The sequence below is a fragment of the Petaurus breviceps genome, unplaced genomic scaffold (assembly GCF_028583685.1).
Source record: "Petaurus breviceps papuanus isolate PSGF00001 unplaced genomic scaffold, PetGlider_PUasm1.0 90654, whole genome shotgun sequence".
Lineage (NCBI taxonomy): Eukaryota > Metazoa > Chordata > Mammalia > Diprotodontia > Petauridae > Petaurus > Petaurus breviceps.
Genome location: NW_027187301.1, coordinates 6,037,191 through 6,057,479, shown reverse-complemented (window position 1 = coordinate 6,057,479; position 20,289 = coordinate 6,037,191). Strand labels below are relative to the sequence as shown.

Sequence of the window (20,289 nt, the reverse complement as noted above, 5' to 3'; positions counted from 1 at the left end):
GTGCAAGTCATTGTGCTGAATGCTGGGGATGTAAAGAATTGGGGGGGGGGAGCATGGCCTTTAAGAAATTCATGTTCTAATAGGGGAAAATAATTGTGTGTTCAAAGTATATATAGGATGAAGGGAAGGTAGGCACTGGAGATGGAGAGGGGCTTGGGGAGAGAACTTGGAAAGCGCCCTCCCCTCCCCCCCTCCATGGAATTTGAGCTGAGTCCTGAAGGAAACTGAGGGAGACAGAAAATTTTGCAGGCATGGGGTGACAGGAGTTTCTTATGGGGAATAGAAAGCCCAGTGTAACATATAGGAAGGTCTTGGAAGGGGCAAGGTTGTGAAGGCCTGTAAATGTTGATCAGATTATAGTAAGAGGTAATAGCTAGCATTTATGTAGTTCTTTAAAAGTTTGCTTTACATTTATCTTGTTTAGTCCTCAGTGAGGTGGGTACTATTAGTATTCCCATTGTGAAGAAGAGGAAACTGAGGCTGAGGGAGGTTATTTAAACTAAGGTAGAGATCTATATATGACCTTCATTCACTGCTATCTGTTCTCCATTTTCTCCACCCTCTCAGTATTCCCTGTTATTAGTCGTGGTCTCTTAATCTGCCATTGGGGAGAAAGGGAATAACTGCATGGGTGAGGTGTATGTTAAAGCTAGTTAGTATTCTTTTCCTTCTTGGGTTGTTAGTTTTTGGTGATGGGTATATGTTAGAGGTGACTAAATTTAAAAACAACAACAAAAACCATTTAGCCATCTAAGATAGAACCTCCTACATTTCATTTCTATCAACATTTTTTTAAAACTTCATTTATGTTCTAGGGAGTGCCACATTTTTAAAAAAAATTAGTATTTTATTTTCCCCCAATTACATGTAAAAACAATTTTCAGCATTAGTTTTTTAAAAATTGAATCCCAAATTCTTTCCCTCCCTTCCCACTCCCTCACTGAGAAGGAAAGCAATTTGACATAGGTTATATTTATATAGTCATGTGGCATTTATTTCTAAGCTGGATATCAGTTACTTTTTAAATCAAAAGAGGCCAGAAAAGCAACTCTGGAATAATATTTTTAATAATAATAACTAATCCTACTTAGTGCACAGTTATGTTATGTTTAAGGTTTATAAAATACTTTCTTCACTGAAGCCTTTGAAGTAGGTTGTGCAATGCAGATATTGCTGTCCATTTATTGAGGGGAAAACAGAGACTCAGTGGACTTGTGCAGGGTTTCACGGCTAGTAAGTTATGGAGCTGATGTTCAAACCTAGTGTTAAATTTTCTATATTCAAGACCAGGTCACTTTTTGGCAGCTAGGTGGTGCAGTGGATAATAGAGTGCTGGGCCTGGAGTCAGGAAGACCTGAGTTCAAATTTGACCTCAGCTACTTATTAGCTATGTGTACCTGGGCATTTCATTTCAATCTCTTTCTGCCTCAGTTTCCTCAACTGTAAAATAGGGTTAATATCAGCACCTAGCTCCCAGTGGTATAGTATTGTGGGGATCAATCGAGACATTTGTGAAGAGCTTAGTACAGTTCCCGAACACTTCATTTATAAATGTCAGTGAATCATTTATTAATTACCAGACACATGGAGAGTATTATGCTAGGTAGGTTGCAAAGGTTAGCCAAACTTAAGAGCTGTGACTACGGGAATAGGACTTTTTTTCTTTCATTTTTAAATCATACTGTTGTAACAAGAAGAGTTGTTACCTTTCTTCAGTTGCAGATGTCAAGGATGCTAAAAACCTAGACTGCCTTTCTAATGCCGAGTCCTCTTCCTCCTGAGGCTTAATCCCAAGTATTAAACCACTCGCCCTGAAGACCCCACTTAGGGTATGGTGCTAGAACCTAGGTATGTCAGCTGTGGGCTGAGGGTAGGGGATCTTTTCACTGCCTGTCAGCTGTGTGACCTTGGCCTGGTCTTTCTGGGCCTCAGTTTTATCGTCTCTAAATTATGGGTGTGAGAGAGGGGTCTTTTCCAGCTCTAGCACTCTTAGGTTCTGTAATCTAGTGCATTGTCCTGTCTCTCAGCTGCTGCCCATCTTCAGGGTCCCTGGGGAGAACGAAAAGGGCATAGAGTGCTTCCAGGAAATTGATCTCTTCTTCCTCTTTTAGAATTCCCGACTTTTATTTGTTGAACCAGAAGTTAGGAAGACCTGAGTTGAAATCCAAGCATCAGACACTAACTATGTGATCTTGGGCAAGTATGTCTGCCTCAGTTTCCTCAACAGTAAAATGGGGATAATAGCACCTACCCCACAGGATTGTGAGGACCAATGAGAAAATAGCTGTAAAGCACTTGGTATGGTGCCAGGCACATAGCAAGCACTGTATAAATGCTAGCATATTAATATGATTGTCTGTAAGATAGAGATCAGCATCTGCCTCATGGGCTTGTGAGAATCAAAGGAGATACTATTGGTAAAGCACTTGGCAAACCTTAAACCACTATGTGAGGCTAGCTACTAACTAGGATGTGGAAGGCTGAAGAGGGAAATTAATCATAATGGAAAGAATCTTGAGTTAGGTGTCAAAAGACCAGACTGCCCTTAGGTGCTTTCTCTGGGGAAGAGGTCAAAGGTTACTCTCCTTTTTTTTTCCTAGCCTAGGGTGATAGATGACTTCCTTCCCACCCCAATACTCCCCTGAACCATAAAGCCCAAGTAATATACAGCCAGGCATTTAAGATATGGGAACTACCTGCATTTCCAGAATAATTCCATACCACTCCCTGGACAAATTTTGTGTTCCCACCAAACTGGGCTCCTGTCTGTTCTCTGAACTCTGATAAGCCCCCATGCCTGGAATTCTCTTCAGCCTTATCTCTGGCTCTTAGAATCTTTCAAGGCTTAGTTCAGGTGACACCTTTTCCACATGGAGGACCACCTCCCCTGACCTCCCAAGCCTGAGGGATGTCTTCCATGGCTGGGACCCTGACAGCACCATACTGAGTGTACCTAGCCCCTTGAAACCTGTCCAAGAGGGTGATAGTGGGTCTGAACTTTCAGGGAGAGGTCTGGGCCTTACAGGAGATGGTACGTTTATAGTCCCTCCCCCACTCCTCCCTCCACAATCCCTCTTTTCCCCCACTCCGCTCTGAGGACTCTGGCCTCAACAATGGGCCTCTTCAGCCCATACCTCCTGCTGGGCATAGAGAAGAGTGGACACGGGCAGGGGCTGATTAGGCTGATTTCTGCCCTTCCCTCTGCCCAGTTTTGGAAAAGACCTGAGACTGGGGAGGGGAGGCATCCTAATAAATGTTAACTCTCAGATTTATGCCTGTGAGTGGCACGTTAAGTAATTATTTGTATGAGTTATATATATTCATAGCCCCTTCTGAGCCTGTTTCTTCTATGAGAAATAAGGGCAGTCCCAGAGTGTCTGGATTCTTTTATTTGTGTTTAGTCATATCTGACTCTTCATGACCCTATTTGGGGCTTTCTTGGCAGAGATACTGGAGTGGGTTTCCTTCTCCAGCTCATTTTACAGATGAGGAAACTGAGGCAAACAGGGTTAAGTGACTTGCCCAGGCACACACCGTAGTGTTTGAGGCTGGATTTGAACTCAGGAAGACATGTCTTATTGACTCCTGGCCTAGTGCCATGGCGCCATTTGGCTGCCTGACGGCTCTAGTACTCTAGCTGTCTCCTCCCTGCCACCCACCCTTGACTTTCTGGTGGAAAACAAGAAGGTCTTCATTTTGAAGTCCTCAGTAGACCTTGTCAGCATGGTTGTGGGACTTCATAAGATTATATATTTAGAACTGGGTGGGACATGAAAGTTCATTTATTCCAACTCCCTTGTTTTACTGCTGAAGAAATTAAGGCTTAGAGAGGGGTAAAGGATTTCTCTAAGGTCACCCAGAGAGTGACAGGCAGAATTTGAATTCTGATCCTCTGACTCCATATAGACTTTTTTCCCCTCCATTCTACCAAATTGGATACTTAATAGTTTTTTAAGTGGACAGAGGGTCTCCATCCGGAATTTTTTAAGGCATTGAGAAATACCTTTCCCACCCAGACATTAACACTATCTACAAGGTTATCAGAGGCATATAGCTATAGGGTGTAGGTGAAGCAGTTTCAAATATCTTGTATATGTAGGTGGGAGTTGTGAATTCTGTTGGGGGATTTTGCCTCCTAGGTGAAAGCTCCCTCCTATCCTCATCTCTCTAACCCTTAGTCCAGGGTTGGGGGATCTGTGGCCTCTAGGTCCTCAGTTGCATCCTTTTTACTGAATCCAGACAAAGGGCCACACTTAAGGACCTACAAGGCCACATGTGACTTTGAGGTCACAGGTTCTCTACCTCTGCCTTAGTTCCTTTGGAGAGTATAGCTTCTGCCTAGTGTCCTGAATAGAGTGGGGGAGGGGGGGAGCCTCTTGCTCTGACCCATCCCCTGCCACAGCATTCTAACCCTTCCTCAGAATGAGCCAAGTTGGTTAAATCTGTCTCTTCTAGACTAAGCCCTCATGAGGTCCTTCATCCATTTACCAACTTCCCTATCCCAGTGGGGTTTGGTGGCCTTAGGTGGTATCAAGTCAGTGGGATGGTATCAGGAGGGCAGAGAAGGGTCTTTGGAGCATTCTCCCTTCTATGGAGGGGGTTGAGAGAGAGCATATAAGACTGGGCTTGAATTAAAGTGATGCTGAAACCATAAGAGATTTGTAATAGCCAGCAAGCTGTTATTTGGGTTGGAGTAGGAATGATAAGGTGCAGGCTCTGGGAACCCGATTGAGCTCTCCTTGAATCTTTGAGGTACAGGCTCTGGGAACCCCCCTTGAACTCTGATTGAATCGTCCTATTTGATGAGGCATTTGCATGAGGCCATAAGCCTTACATTGTGGCTGGGCCCAGACCTCTGTTACTAGCCTAGCCCTCCATGTCCATCTACTTCCCACCCTTAAGCCTACCAAAATATCAGGGAACCATAAAAATGAAGAGGTTAGGGGTGGTTAGGTGGCGCAGGTGGCACAGTGAATAGAGCACCTAGAGCACAGGCCCTGGAGTCAGGAGGACCTGACTTCAAATCTGGCCTCAGACACTTAACACTTATTAGCCACGTGACCTTGGGCAAGTCCCATAACCCCAATTGCCCTCTAAGAAAAACCAAAAAAAAAAAATGAAGAGGTTAAGAGTGCTCGAGACCTCAAAATACCAACACACCGAGTCCTGCTGAATGAATTTGACTCAAGTCTTCTCTCAGCCAAAGAAAAGTAAAGTTTATTAAAAAGTTTGCTTGTATTGGACACAGTAAGCCTGTGCTAGGTCATTCTATGGCGCACTCACACCACATGGTGTGAGATGGGGTCTTATATACAGAAGGTTGTGGAAGGAATCTAGGGGTGGTCTAGAGGAGGAGTTTGGAGAGGGTCTTTAGGAGGAGTTAATGAGGTAAATGAATGATGAAGGATGGGAAGTTTCTGTAGGCTACCTGGAGCCCACAGACAATGTTGGGCTAGGCCAGTTAAGGGGTGGATTGATATTTTGAGGCTCAAGGGTGGGAAGTAGATGGACAATGGAGGGTTAGGCTAGTAACAGAGTGTTGGGCCCAGCCACAATGTAAGATTTATGGCCTCATGCAAATGTCTTATCAAATGGGATGATTTAATCAGAGTTCAAGGGGGGGTTCCCAGAGCCTGCACCTCATCAGGAATAGCAAGGATCACATTGATATTCCCAAAGGTCATCATCATTCCTCGTATCTCCATGTCCCATGAAGAATCTGGCTTTTATGGTTTAAAACAAAGGAGGATTGGGGGGGGGGAGATCCCTAAAGGCCTAGTGGATTTGGTCCTGCTTAATCACTCTACACCTAGGCCAGCTGCTCTCAGTGTAAAGGTAAATCTTCCCTCTCTCCTATATTTGCTCACTTGTTCTTGTAATGAAGGCTTATTAGAAGAGTCTACGAGTATTGAGTTCATAGACCTCTGGGCCTCTAGAGCTGGAAGGGGTCTTAAAGCTTATCTGATCCAATCCTTTCATTTTACAGAGAAGGAAATTGAGGCTATAAAGGGTGGGGCTAGCTTTGTGCCTTGTTATACCACTAAAGAGTGATGGCAGGAAATTTGGACTCAGATTTCCTGATTTGAAGGTCTGTTCTCACCACAGCATGTTGCTGCCTCTATTTGGAAGGTCTCACTGTCTACCACTTCCTTCTTACTTCCCTCCAAACCACATAGGAACGGAGTATAGACCGAGAGCCCAGGATTTTGTAATATGTTGTAATCTCGATTCTGTATCGAGCTTAAACTGGTTCTCAAAGCACCGGGAGGATGTGATGGGAAAAGACATGTGAGTTTCTTGTTGCCCTGGGGTTTATCATAGAAGGGGCTAAAGGTTTCTTTAATTTGTTTCTCTGTGTGTCTCTGTATCTGTTTCACAAATTTCCCGCCCCCAACCATTTAGCATATTGCCTGTACCCACCCCCAGATGTCTGTCATTTGGGTTCTTGGGGAGAAGAATAATAAGGAGGTCCTTCTTTGGCACTTGAGTGGAGGGGAATGAGAATCAGAGAGGCTTGAGAATCCAGCATCTGCCCGCTTACTGCCCTGAAACACAGGATGGGGGAGTGCCATGGATGGTGTGGGTTTTTGGTAACAGTGTTGTGAAGAAGGAGGGAAGGCTTTCCTAATGTTAGGTCTTAACAAGGCATCTGTTCCAGACTTGGGAACATGTTGTAATTCTTCAAGGCCCAGTGGTGAGGAGGTAAAAATTAGGCTGGCTCAGAGGTTGGCATATATTCCCTAAATTATGGTAGGTTGTTTTGAAAAAATCCTCATGTCCGGAAATTGCATAGTTAGTCTACTTCTCTGTGTGGATTTGTCACTTTAGTGCGGCTTTGGGGACCTGTGGGGGTGGGAAGGTGGGCAGAGATCCCAGGCACAAGACCCTCCCTTTCTAGGGGGTGTGGAGCAAGAAGGCGACTAGGTATGGAAGGGGAGAGGGGGAGCTGTTCTAACTTCTTGCCAAGATCATTTGGATATTGGAGACATCCTGCAGTAGCAGGGTGGAACTTGGGTCATTTGAATGACCCTTGGTTACAGTCACTACTTTCCAGCAACCAGAAGAAGGAGCTAGACTTGGCTTCCTTAGACATAAGTGGCAATCCCAAGTAAAATGTCCTCGGAATAATTTCTTCATAAGCTATCTTAGCTTCTTTTGTCTAAGAGAGGAGCAGAGATACAAAACTTCAGTCTGAAGGTAAGGAATGGGACCTGGAGAACTGGGCACCCAGTGTGTCATAAACTGTCTCCCTGCATCCAGCTGGCCTCCGGTTTAATGTTGGGGAAAATAAGAAAGGTGAGGAGATGGTTTCTAAGCCTCGGAGTCTCCATTCCTCCTCCCTTCCCAGTGTCATCATTCCCCAGTAAGGCCCTCTCTGAGGGTTTCCCAGGGATGAGTATAGGATTGAAGGTTCCTTTGAGCAATAAGGATGAAGGAAGGGGGAGGCAGGAGCTGGCTGCCAGAGTAAACCAGGGCCTATCTCCTTTGGGTCAATCCTAGACTGGCTGAGATGTCCCCATCACAGCCCCAAATACCTGGTGAAGAGTCAGTGGATGCTTCAGATGCCAGGGGAATGAGAGGGTGTGTGTGGTGGTTTGAGGCCCCAGGGATTGAAGAGGGAGGAGGAGTTTCCGGAAGAGAACTTCTTTAATCCAGCAGTAGCCCTGGGGTTGACGGGAGGGGAGCAGCGACTTCTAGGGGAGCAGGTTGGAGCTATGCCAGGAAGAGGTGAGCCTCAGGCCTATCATGGATCCTCTCCCCTTTCACCTCCCCTCCCCCTTTCTCCCTTCTCTCCCTCTTTCTCCCTCTCTCTTCCATCTCCTTCTCCTTCACACACCCCCACTCCACACCAGGTTTGTGGGCATTTGTTTCTCAGGGTCCATGCCTTGGGAATTATATCACTAGGCTTTGCTCCTAACCTGCTCCAAGTAGGCAGGGACAGTGGGTTCCCTGGTGGGAAGGTGAAGTATTTGGACTTGGGAGATTTGTAAGAGGAAGAAGTTGGAAGAGAAACAGCTTGGGAAGCGGGCAGCACTCTTGATGGTGGAGGGTGCCTCAGTGGGCACTAACCTTGAGTGTCTCTTCTCCTTGGGAGTAAGATAAGCTGAGGTATTCTGAACTAAGTTCTAATAGGGGGGTGGAAGGGAAAGATTGACCGGAGCATCAGCCACTCTTTACTGTGCCAGTACATCTTGGTGAGAAGAGGTGACCCATGTAACTTCTAGGACCTTACCCTGAAGGGGGCAGGTTCATACCGCATGGTAGTTGGTGTCCCCAGATCCAAACTGAGCCCTCATTCATAGGGGCCATAGTCCCGAGGTTTTGGTGAGGACTGGGATCCCTCCAGACTGGGACTTCTTTGTGGAGCTGAGGAAAAAGGACTGTGATTGGGGGAACTGCATCTTAGTGGCTAGAGATGAGAGCTTCTAGGGTAAGAGTTCTTTACCTGGGATTCTTGGACAGGTTTCAGGGGGTCTGTGGACTTGGATGGGGGAAAAAATTGCATCTTTATTTTTGTTAACCATTAGTTTGCTTTGTTAAAGGTGTTTGATTTTATACATTTAAAAACATTCTAAGAAGGAGCTATAGGTTTCTCCTGTCTGCCAAAGGAGTCTGTTACAGCAAAAAGGCTAAGGGACCTGTGTCCTGGAGGGTCCCCTCCCTCCCCCTCTCCCCCCAGGTCCTCTCTGCTTCCTAAGCTGAGAGTGGTGGGGGAGGGCCCGTTGGTCTGGATGGGAGCATGAGCATTAGCACTGCTGAGGCTGTGTCGCCAGCAGCCGAATGGAAGCTGGGAACGAGGTTAGGGGGAGGGGACAGACAGGACAGTGAGGAAGCAAACCCAGCCTCCCCAGGTGGGCTGGGCAGCAGACAGCAGCCCTGCTGGCCGCCTGGAGTGCCTCCTTTCCGAATGGGTGGTGGGATTTGGGGCCTAAAGGTGAGAAGGGGAAAGGGATAAAGGAGGGAGAGAGAATGGCAGCCTTTAGCACCTCCTCAGGGATGAGGTCCTGAGAGCCCTTGACTGTTTTCTTCGGAATCATGGATTATTTAGGGATAATCTGGGAGGTTGCTATGGGGGAGGAAAGGCAATGGTGCCGGGGTCCTTCTGTCAGGGGAGCTTTGCTCGGTGAAGATGCCACTGACAGAATGGGGAGGGTAAAGAGGGGAGGATTGGGGACTGCCCAGGCCAGGTGATGGGCTTTGGTTGTCTTCCTGGTCCCATTTACCTGCTCCCTGGACCTTAGGATCAGAAGCTTGTACCTTCCCTGCCATTTGGGCACCACTAGGGATAAACCTATCATTGCTTAACAAATGTTGAGGAGGATGGAGAGAGAGAGAGACCTTGGGGGTGGAGGAGGGGAGGGGATAAGATAAATGGGTAGAATTAGGCAGGTATGCCCTTTTTCTTTGCCCCTCATCCCCACCTTTCCCATGGGGGATGTGGGCAGGTGAGGGCAGTACATCTGTGCCCTTCAGAAATGAGAAATCAGTGCTTTCTTGGCAGTCCTGAGGATTTCAGACAGGGAAAGAGGAGGCAGTATGGGGGAGGGGATCTAGGTGTACCCATACCATGCCTGTTTCCTCACCTGTGTGGGTCACCTATAGGCATAGTTGGTTCTGTCAGATTACAACCGTCCATGGCAGAAACATGGAGACAGGATGGGGACAGAGGTTCCACATAGGTCCATTTGGAAGGGCATTTCTCCCTTCTGTCCTGAATACATGGCTGGGGTTTAACTAGAGGGCAGCTGAAGCTGACTCTCAGCCTCCCTTCTCCCTTTGGAGAATGCTGGGTTGGTGTTTTCTCCTAGAGCCTGCAGAGGGCAGTGGCCACCTGGAGAAAGCAGATGGAACAGGGAGGAAAATGGAGGCAGGGTTTTCAGTGGAATTCTGGGCGATCTCTGTAGACCCGAATTTAGGATTTATAGCCCCAGAAATGCGTTAGAAAAGGATAGCAGTGACTTCCACCTCCCTTAGGTGTTGGAAAGCAAAGTCAGCTTCTGCTTTTGACCCAGCATTAACCCTTTCTTGGCCAGCCTGTCCATCTAGCACTGACCTAGAAATCCCCCGAGTTGGATACAAACTGGGTAGCTTTGGGGTACCAGATTAGAAGTTGGCAACCCCTTTGCTGCAGCAGGGATCAAGCATGACTCTTTCCCTTCACTCCTCCCACCCCCCCACCAATGCCTGACCCAGAATAAATTTGTGCTTTGAGGGTTATTAGATTGAAACTGAAAGAAGCCTTGAATGGTGTGAAGGGAACTTTCTTAAGGTGGGTGGGGATGGTGGAGCTGAGGGAGAGCACCACAGAGGACTGTCATCCACCCCATTTGAGGGACACGCTGGAGAAGCCCCAGAAAGAGAGAAGCTAAGGATCTAGACTCACCAAACCCTTCCCTCCCAGCCTCAAGGGTACCCAGTCTTCCCCAGCCAGCTGGTGTCCCTTACAGCTGTTAACCAGCTGGGCTGGGACAAGGCACTTGTGTATTCCATTCAAGAGGGGCTCCCTGGGTCTGACTGAGAGGGAGTGGGGAGGTGGAAGGGGGTTGGAGAATTCTTCCTGCAGCTGTCAGGTGTGTCTGGAGGATGTTGTGTTGGGGGTGGGAGCATCTCTTAGTCCCTTCTCTGAGCTGGGGTGGGCAGGAAGAGAGGATTGACAAGGCAACCAGAAGCCTGGAGGTGTTTGTATCATGACACTGTAGGGGTGTGGGGGGTGGCAGAAGTGACCAGACAGGGTATATGTGGTAGGGGGAAGAGGATATTTGTAGGACTTGTACTGCCTGGTTTGGTGAGGGGGTCTGGGTGTTGTGAGCTGAAGACAGGGTTTCCCTCTTGAGGAGGGAAAGGATAAGTCCCCTCAGTCCCCCACCCCCACCTCATCTCTTGACTGGGCTGCCCCAGCTCTGCCTCCTGGCTGGCTGCCAACCCCATATTTCCGTCGGGCACCAGGGCAACGGGGACACATGGGGTCTGAGCCAGGAGCCACACAACTAAGCTTGGGGCAAAGGGGACAGAAGAAGGGTCTCTGAGGAGCCTGCTTTGAGGGAAGGGGTATTACCTGAACCTCGGAGCCTGGGAAAGGGACTATGGAGCTTTTTGCCTCAGGGCCAGTCACCCATGGGACTGGAAGATTCAGTTCCTTTGGGGCCTGACACTACCCTTCCCCCCCCCCCCAGTTGTCCACACCCCCATCTAAGGGGCTGTCTGGAAGAGTGGGGGCTGGGATGGGAGGCAGGAGACAGGGGGCCTTGTGTACAGTGAGAGAGAGAGGGGGGCCATGGGTGACTGGGAGGTCCAGAGGAAGCACACACTCTCTTCCTCCACCCCCCCACCCCCATTCCCACCGCCCTCTTGGCTACAGTTCAGGGAGGTCTTTTCTCAGCCAATGCCTGAGCTCCTCAGTCTGGGAGGGGAGCTACGGAGGAGTGAGGGCTGGAGCTGTGACCATTGAGCTGGGCGGTGGGAGACACAGAGACCCAGAGACAGCCTGAGGACAGCCAGCTGACCAGCCGTCTTCCCCAGACAGCTTTGAAAGAATCCTGAAACAGGAACAGGGCAGGAGAGCAGCACACCCACCCTCCTGTGAAGTAGCTTTTGGAGAGTGGGAATGTTGGCAGCTTTTGAAGGAGAACCCCCAGTTGCCTTGTCTTTGGTGGAGAGCCCTGGGCTTGGGGGCCAGGAGGCTCCCACCTCTTGCAAGTCTCATCAGCTCAGGGTCCTGGAGTCCCAGTGACCTCCTCACAAACACTTGTTTTTCGAGGTTTAAGGGGGTTTGGGCCAGCCTCAGAGATGCTTCGCCGGTTCCCTGGTCTGGAGTTTTCCTTCCCTTTCCTGACTCGGCTTCGACTACGTCTTTACACAGTGAGTAGGGGGCCAGCAGAGAAAGTTGGGAGTACATTCCCCAGTAGTATATAGCCCTTGGGTGGTGAACAAGAAGAAAGGACTTGGGAATTCTAGGTTCTGATGTCAGTTTTGTTTGGGAATGAGGCCTGAGCTGAGGGGCTTCTTGCCCCCAACCCCTCTTTCTCCTAACTCTTCCATCTAGCACTGGCTTTCCTCAGTGGTCATAGGGAGTTTGGGGTGGGAGGATGTTATTAGAAAGAGGTAGGGGTGTGTATGTATGTGTAAGTGTATATATATCACACACATTTATATATGTGTATATTTATAAAACATGTTTTGCATGAGGATGTATACCCGTAGATGTGACTTCTGAGATCTCATGAAAGTGCTAGCTTTCAGGGAGTGGGAATGTTCTCTCTCCTCAGCAGACCCTTTTTACCCTCAAATTCTCTTCCCTTTCTCCTCCACCTCCATGCACAGGTTCCTCCACTGAGGTTGAGAAGTCATTCTGGGCTGTCTTATCCAGCTCTCCTAGCTTCACCAGAGGGACCCTTGAACTGCCTTCCTTTAAGACTTAACACAAGAGGCTTTTGCAGGTTCCCTCACTGCTGTTGTTTCTCTGAGATTGCCTTCTGTCTTACTCAGTCATTCAGTTGTGTCCGACTCTCTATGACCCCACGTGGAGTTTTCTTGGTGAACATTCTGAAGTGGCTTGCCGTTTCCTTCTCCAGTGAAGTAAGACAGGCAGAGATTAAGTGACTTGCCCAGGGTCACACAGCTAGTGAGTGTGAGGCTGATTTGAACTCAGACCTGTCTCCAGGCCCAGTTCTCTTTGCACTGAGTCACCTGACTGCCTTCATCTTCTGACTACTCTATATCATCTTGAAAATACATAGTTGTTTGCGTGTTGTCTCCCCTATTAGAATGTGAGCTCTGGGAGGGTAGGATTGGTATTTTTTGTCTTTCTTTGTAGCCCTAGAACTTAGTATGGTGCCTTTCGCATAGTAATTGATTAATTAATGCTTGTTGATTGACTGATTGAAAGTATCTCCTTTGGCCTCTGACCAAGGCTTTATAGCCTTTCTCAGCAGCTGCTGGCCTCTTTGCTTCTTGCCTCCATCCTCAGAGAGAGCTACATTGTCCAGGACTGTGGGAACAGGGAGGTGGCAAGCCTGGGAAGGCTTTGCTGTTCCAGCTGGGACAGAGGAGGGGTGCTGTGTCTGTTAGCAGCCAGGGACATGACAGACCTAGAGATTGGACCAGGGCAGTCCCGATATTCCATAAGAGCTTTGCTATGAGAAACAGACAGTGATGATGGGAACACTGGCTATCATGGAATCAGAATTTCAGAGCTGAGAGTTTAGAGATTGCCTAGTCAGTGCCCTGATTTGAGAGGAGAAAACTGCGGATTATACTTGGAAATGAAGTGATTCTTCTCCCATATTTTATTTCTACCATTTGTTCTTTTATACCAACCATATCCCCATATAGTGACCTCCCCCCTCCGTGGGACAAAGAAAAACAATTAAGCAAAGCCAACTGATAGTGTTTGCCACATTCCACCCCACTAGCACCTCCTTTCTCTGCTACAGGAAGTATATTTTATCTTTTCTCTACCAAGGTAGGCTATGGCAATGCATCCGAATTCAGTTGCCTTTTAGTGGTTTTCTTTTTAGTATTGTATAATTAGTTTATTTAATATGGCTTAGTATATAATTAATATAATATTTAATGTATACAGTCATTTAATATATAATATAGTGATATATGTAACGTGTAATTTAAGTTTTTTTTATAATTTAGCATTATTTTGTATAATTATTTTAGTATTGTCTCTTATCCTGCCTTTGCTTTGGATAAGGTCACACAGATCTTTCTGTGGGTCTGAGTTCCTTGTATTCTTTCCTTATAACCCAATAATTTTCCATTTTATTTGCATATCATAATTTGTTCAGCTGTTTCTGAATGAGTGAATGTCTGATTTGTTTCCAGGCTTTGGTTTTGCCATCACGAAAAGGGGTTCTGTGAAGATTTGGGTGTATGCGGGACTTTTCTGTCTTTTGATCTCCTTAGGTTACTGTGTCCAGTAGTGAGATGACTGGACCAAAGAGTATAAAAATTTTAAAGTGACTTTCCCATCAAAGGTGCACATCAAATTTGGGACACAACGGATCAGATCCCAAGTCTTCTTGCTGTTAGTCCGAGACTCTTTATTGTTTCATTTTGGGAACATTTGAAACTTTGGGTAGAGGGAACAGTGTTGGTGGGAAGGCTAAGAACTCTGGGAGTCCAAGGCTGGTGGACATGGGCTCAGGTTCATTCACACGACCCCAGAGGTAACATGTTCCACATCTATAAAATGGATATAAATTATAACCTAGACATAATCATCCGATAATTGATGCATGCAAAGTGCTTTGTAAACCTTAAAGTGTTACATTAATTACATGGCATATAAATTAAATAGCAATATATATTAATTAAATTAATATAAAATGTTTTATTACTATCAGTTGTCATTATTGGCAGGCAGCCAGTACTTGACTGAGTGGTCTAGTGTTTTATCCCAGAGGCCAGGCACTCTTTACTGATGGGTGATGTCACTGAATGGTTTTCATCTGGGTAGTCCGAGTCATGCACAGGTGATACTCTTACAGGTGACTGGTGCTAGAGCATCAGGCTCCCTTCATTATGGATCCCTTGGCCTTGGGGATTGACTTGGCCTCCCCAGCCTTTATTCTCACATTCTTCCATCTAGTGTGAGAAACATCATTCTTGGGATAGGGTGGGAAAGAGACTTAGGAGAGTACAACTTGTATATAGCAGAGAGCTAACCCTCCTCCCACTGAAAACCAGGGATTTGTTGCATTATTCCTGTGTGAAGCTAGGAAGATCCTCTGAATCAGCAAGAAGAAGTCAGTAATCTCTCTGCTTCCACAGACCTGGCTGGGTCTTCCTAGGTTCTGGGCAGGGAGGATGATGCTTGAGTTTGGAGAGGTGGTGGTTGATAAAAGACAAAATTGGTAGTGAGATGGTTAGGGAGTTATTCTTGTTAGGGTACTGGGTTTGAGTACGTGAATCAGGGTTTCTTAGCTTATCTTGGAGGGACCCTGGAAGATAGGCAAGGTCATTTCTCTAGCAGGATAGAGAAAAGGCCCCTTGTTTGCAGGCTCCTCTGGAAAGCTGTTGTGTTTGGGGGTATGGAGGTGAGGGTGACATTTAGCCCCCCACTCCATAGGACTTCCAGCATATAGACCTGGTTTTGTCCCTTTACTGCCCATGTGGTGTTGCTAGGTCATTTGAGGAGCCAGAGTGAGTAGGGTAAGGAAAGAATCCTTCCCATTCTTCTCTGCTTCCCCTTTTTTTGAGCTTTCATTGGTTCTGACCCCTGCTCTCCTTCCCCACAGAGACTGGAGGGAAGCAGTATGCAGGCAGAGGAGGGCACTGGTTGGTTGCTTGAGCTATTGGCTGAGGTCCAGTTGCAGCAGTATTTCCTTCGTCTCCGAGATGACCTCAACATCACCCGCCTGTCCCACTTTGAGTATGTCAAGAATGAGGACCTGGAGAAGATTGGCATGGGCCGCCCTGGTACGTAGGGAATGCTGCTCTTTGTTCTTGGCCTTGGCCTATTTTCCATTCTCTGGTCACGTTTCTCAACTGCCTTTTGACTTCCTTTACCCTCAAGACTGGCCATTTTTCAGCCTGGTTCCCCTCTATTTGCTATTGGGGGTAGGCAGCAGACCATGGTGTCTCAGGGGAAAAGTAGGAACTCTGTCAGCACCCTCCTGGAGAGACTAGGTTCTTGGCCTGGCTTAATTAACCAAGCAGCCAAGCACTTTTTAAGCAGCCTTCTGTGTGCCAGGAGCTGTGTTAGGCACTAAGGACACAGTGAAGACAAAAGTGAAAGTGCCTGCCTTCAGGGGGGCTTACATTCTAACCAGGGATTAGAATGGCCCTTCCCTAATTTGGCATTGCCAAGACCCTGGTACAGACCCATATCCTCTCACATGTGGAATATTGCATTAGCCTTCTGGTGGGTCTCTCCGCACAGCAGTCCATGCCCTACTCAGCCATCATACTAACCTTCCAAAGGCTCAGGTCACGCCCTGTCTCCAAATTCCCCATTCAGTAAACTCTAATGGCTCTCCCTCTTACCTCAGAGATCAAATATAAAATCTTCTGTTTGACTTTTCAAGCCCTTCATAACCTGGCCCCTTCCTACCTTTCCAGTCTTCTCAGACTTTATTCCCTACTGTGTACTGCATGATCCAATGGCACTGACCTCCTTGCACAGGACACTCCATTCCCTGACTCCAGGCATTTCCACTGGCTTTCTCCTGTGTATGGAATGCTCTCCCACCTATCTCCACCTCCTGGGCTTCCCTGGTTTCCTTCAAATCCCAGCTAAAATTCCATCTTGTACAGGAATCCTCTCTCCTTCCCTATAAAAATGCCTCTGTTGATGATCGCCAGCTTTCTGTACATCTTATTTGTCCATAGTTGTTTGTGTGATGTGTCTGCCATTAAATTGTGAGCCCCTTGGGGCTGTTATTTGCCACTCTTTGTATCCCTATACTTAGCATAGCTCCTGGCTCATACCAGGCATTTAATAAATGCTTATTGACTTGGCTAGGGGAGACAGCCCATCGACTTGGGGTGAGGTCCTTGTAGATAAAAGAATCACGAAATTGGAAGAGCCTTTAGAGGTCCCGATGACCAGCCCGTGCTTATGCAGGCATATAACTGAGCATAACTAATTTCTAGTAGCCTTGGGTTAATAGAGTATCTCATAGAAGCTTGCTTGAGTCAGGCCCATCTGGTAGTTCTGGCTACAGGAGCAATCTCATTGTCACCCAAGAGATGAGAGGTTTTTGTGCTTAAATCACCTTTCATCAAGGGATCATCCAGCCTGCCCTTCTTAGAGAAAGGAACCCATTCTATCCGAAGGAAGCACGTTCTACTCTGGGTCAGCTTGCGTTGTTAGAATGTGTTTCCTTACTTCAGGTTGAAGTGTGCAGCTCTGCATCCCCCTTGCCCCCATCCCCTCGTCCTAGCTCAGTCATCTTGGATCAGACTGCCTCTTTTTGTATCCCTAGTGCTTAGCACTGTGCCTGACACATTGTCGAGTCCTTTTCAGTTGTGTCCAGCTTGGCAGAGACAGTGGAGTGGTTTGCCATTTCCTTCTCCAGCTCATTTTGCAGATGAGGAAGTTGAGGCAAACACGGTTAAGTGACTTGCTCAGGGTCACACAGCTAGGAATTGTCTGAGACCAGATTCGAACTCACGAAGATGAGTCTTTCTGACTCTAGGCTACCTACTTTGCCACATAGTAGGTGCTTAATAAAAGTTTTTAAAATTGAATTGAATCAAAGTGACTAAGTCTATTCCCTCTTTTACATGAAGAACCTTCCAGACTTATTGCACCAAGCTTGGACCCTTTGCATGTAGTATGTGTCTAGTTGGTATTTATTAATTGTTTTGGTTGGTTTGTGGTGAACATGCTTTGCAAAACTAAAATATATAGTTTCTGTTTGCTTCAAACCTTCCCTAAGATTCATTAACCTGTTTCACAGTCGGCCTTTTTAAGTGTGATATAATCATGCCATTAGGGTCAGAGAGGTAGGGGTGTGTGTATGTGTGTGTGTGTGTGTGTGTGTGTGTGTGTGTGTCTCTGTGTGTCTGTGTGTCTCACAGCAGCTCTCCATGATTCTGGGAGGGGATGTGTTGGTGGTATCTAGCCTGAGGGCCAAAAAAAAATCAGTCCACGTGCTTTGCTTGGCATTTGTGCAGGGGGTTGCTGAGCTCTTAGGGTAGGTGATTGGGCTGAAGGCGCAGTGTCCTCAGGATATACCCCAGGAGGGAGATTTTTTTAAAAAGATTTCCTGATTTAGGTTTTTTTTTAATGTATTGCTTCTTTATCTTAAAAATTAAGTGAAAGAAATCTAAAAGTTGACTAAACAGATTATGATATTATTTGTTATTATTAAGTGTGGCAACATGGGATAGTGAATTTAGCATTAGTGGTTAAGTCAGGAGGTCTGGGTTCTGATTCTGACTCTTGCTTCTCGTTAGCTGAATGACTTTGGGCAAGTCACTTAACCTCTCTGTCTCCTTTTCTTTCCCTCCCTCCCTTCCTTCCTTATCATGGTTAAGTGACTTGCCCAGGGTCACAGATCTAGCAAGTATCTGAGATTGGATTACAACTCAGGTCCTCCTTCAGGGATGGTGGTCTATCCACAGTGCCACCTAGCTGCCCCCCTACTATTCTTTAAATGGACACACACACACAACACCTTATTTTTATTGTTTTTGCTTTTACACAATTTTAGTTTCTGAATATATTTCCCCCTCACTGTCTTATACATTGATCAGTTTATTGTAACAGAGATTTTTAAAAGGAGTAAAAAAAAGCAGTTAAAAAACCCCAATCAACAGGTTGACTTTATCTGACAGTATATTCACTATTCCACACTCATGGTCTCCCACTTCTGCAGATCAGAGACAGGTTCTTTTTCTTTTTTTTTTTAAGCAATCGGGGTTAAGTAACTTGCTCAAGGTTACACTGCCAGTTATTTCTGGGTGTGGTGCTGAGTGTCTGAGCCCAGATTTGATCCCCAGGTCATCCCAACACTAGAGCCGGTGCTCTTACTCTCTGAGCCTCCTGGCCGCCCCTGACAGGTTCTTTTTCTTAACTTTTTCCTGGAGCTGACCTTAGTCATTTATAATTTCAAAGTGTTTCATTTCATCTTTTGGTTCTTTCTGTTATATGTTGTGGTCTATTTTCCTCTTTTGTAAAAATTATTGATGATTATTCTTCCATCCATTATCTTTGTTATTATAGTTCAGGATAGCTTCCAAGGGGAAATCAGTAAGATATATTGGCCCAGATCGTGTCATAAGGGTCTTCAGTAGCTTTACTGCAGCCCTTGGGATGGGAATCTGAGCCTGCTCCTCCCCCAATCCTTTCCTTTGCTATTTTTTGGTTATGCGTGGCATTGTTTCTATGGAATACTATGCCTGAAGGTCTTACTAATGTCACCTTGTCTCCGGGCAGCATCCCCCATCTTCTGGGATGTATATGCCCTCAGACTCTGGTACCAACTCTCTGCAGGTCAGCGGAGGCTGTGGGAGGCTGTGAAACGGAGAAAAGCCATGTGTAAGCGAAAGTCTTGGATGAGCAAGGTGAGTGTGCTGAACTTGGCAGGGGAGGGGTTAGGCTGTGTAGGGGGGAAGAGCAGAGACCTCATTCTCTCTTCCTCCCAATGGCAAGAGTCAGTCTGTCAAGTACAGTGGGAACCATATAACCTCAGGGTAGAAGACCTCTTGTGTAGCCCATTCCCACCCTCAATTCCAGGAATCTAGGGAAATTCCACTGCAATATTTTTCTTAAAGACAGTTTTCCTTTTTTTTTTTTTTTTGTGCTTTCCTTTTTTTCTGGTCCCTGGAGTAGCTTCTGCCTTAAGTAAATGTATCCCCCTTAACTATCTTTTTTCCAGCTCCCCCCCACCCCCACGCCCAGCTGTCCTCTTAGCTGAACTTAGAATTCATTCATTCTTTGGCCCTTTGCTTGTTGTTCTAAAAGACAGTGAGAAAGGAAATTTGTGTAGGCCTGTGTTCTGCTATTAGAAATGTCTTTGGCCTTCCCTCCCTATCTGTGTCCTGTGGGCCCTGTCCCAGGGGGTAGGGGTGGCATCAGGGGTGCTTTTCCTGGATTTGGCAACGGCAATTTCCTGGATGGCCCTACAGCAAAGGACCCACTTGAGAGCCTGATAAGGGGCAGCTGCACCAGGCCACGTGGTCTCCTTTGGTGGATGTTGCCCTGGCCCTCTGCCCAGACTGAAGGGAGAAGGGAGGAGGTAAATGAGAAGAATAGAAGAGTAGAGAAGGTTGTGTGAAAAGGGAAGTAGTGAGGACTAGGCCCAGATCCTGAACTAAAGAGAGAAGCCAGAACTCAGCAGTGAGGCAGTGTGCTCTCCTTGGTTCTTGGAGCTGAGTGACTTTGGTGTTGGTGGCCTTGCCAATCTTGAGGAGGTCTTACCGGGCCAGGGTGAGATGGGAGCTAACGGTAGGGTAAAGGGGTGGGCTGCTGCAGAGGGGGCCTTGCTCACCAGCCAGAAGGGGTGACTAGGGCGGCTTTGCCAGGATTCCATTTTATTTTCTTAGGAGGGGGCATATAGTTTTCCCTTTACCTACTTGCTTTCCTGTAGATTTAGTCCTCAGATACCTTTAGCCTTGTCTCTCCCTTGCTTCCTTTTCCAAAACTTAGTTTCTTTGTGCTCTTCCCTGAGTCTCTTTCTCAGCTCCAAGATGCCATCTCAGCCCTGATAGGCTGTCCTGAGTGTTTCAAACACTGCATTCCCCCCACTCCCTAACACACACACACACACACACACACACTCTCACACTCACACTCTCTCACTCACTCTCTCTCTCTCTCTCTCTCTCTCT

The 20,289-nt window shown here is 46.8% G+C and overlaps 1 protein-coding gene across 8 annotated transcripts in view; it reads left to right on the top strand.

Moving 5' to 3' along the window:
• The window catches only part of TNK2 (tyrosine kinase non receptor 2), a 45,937-nt gene that overhangs the window by 3,314 nt on the left and 22,334 nt on the right, over nt 1-20,289 (top strand). For 2 of the 8 annotated variants that reach the window (XR_011163788.1, XM_069065008.1), the window contains exons 1-3: nt 11,401-11,859; nt 15,249-15,429; nt 18,953-19,023. Coding sequence is in view for 7 of the 8 variants with exons in the window: in XM_069065008.1 (XP_068921109.1) it covers nt 11,788-11,859; nt 15,249-15,429; nt 18,953-19,023 (324 nt within the window). In the remaining variant the exon portion in view is untranslated. Of the gene's footprint in view, nt 1-5,610; nt 7,729-11,400; nt 11,860-15,248; nt 15,430-18,952; nt 19,024-20,289 lie in introns of those variants that run through there. The other 6 variants (XM_069065009.1, XM_069065013.1, XM_069065012.1 and 3 more) reach the window with 4 other exon arrangements.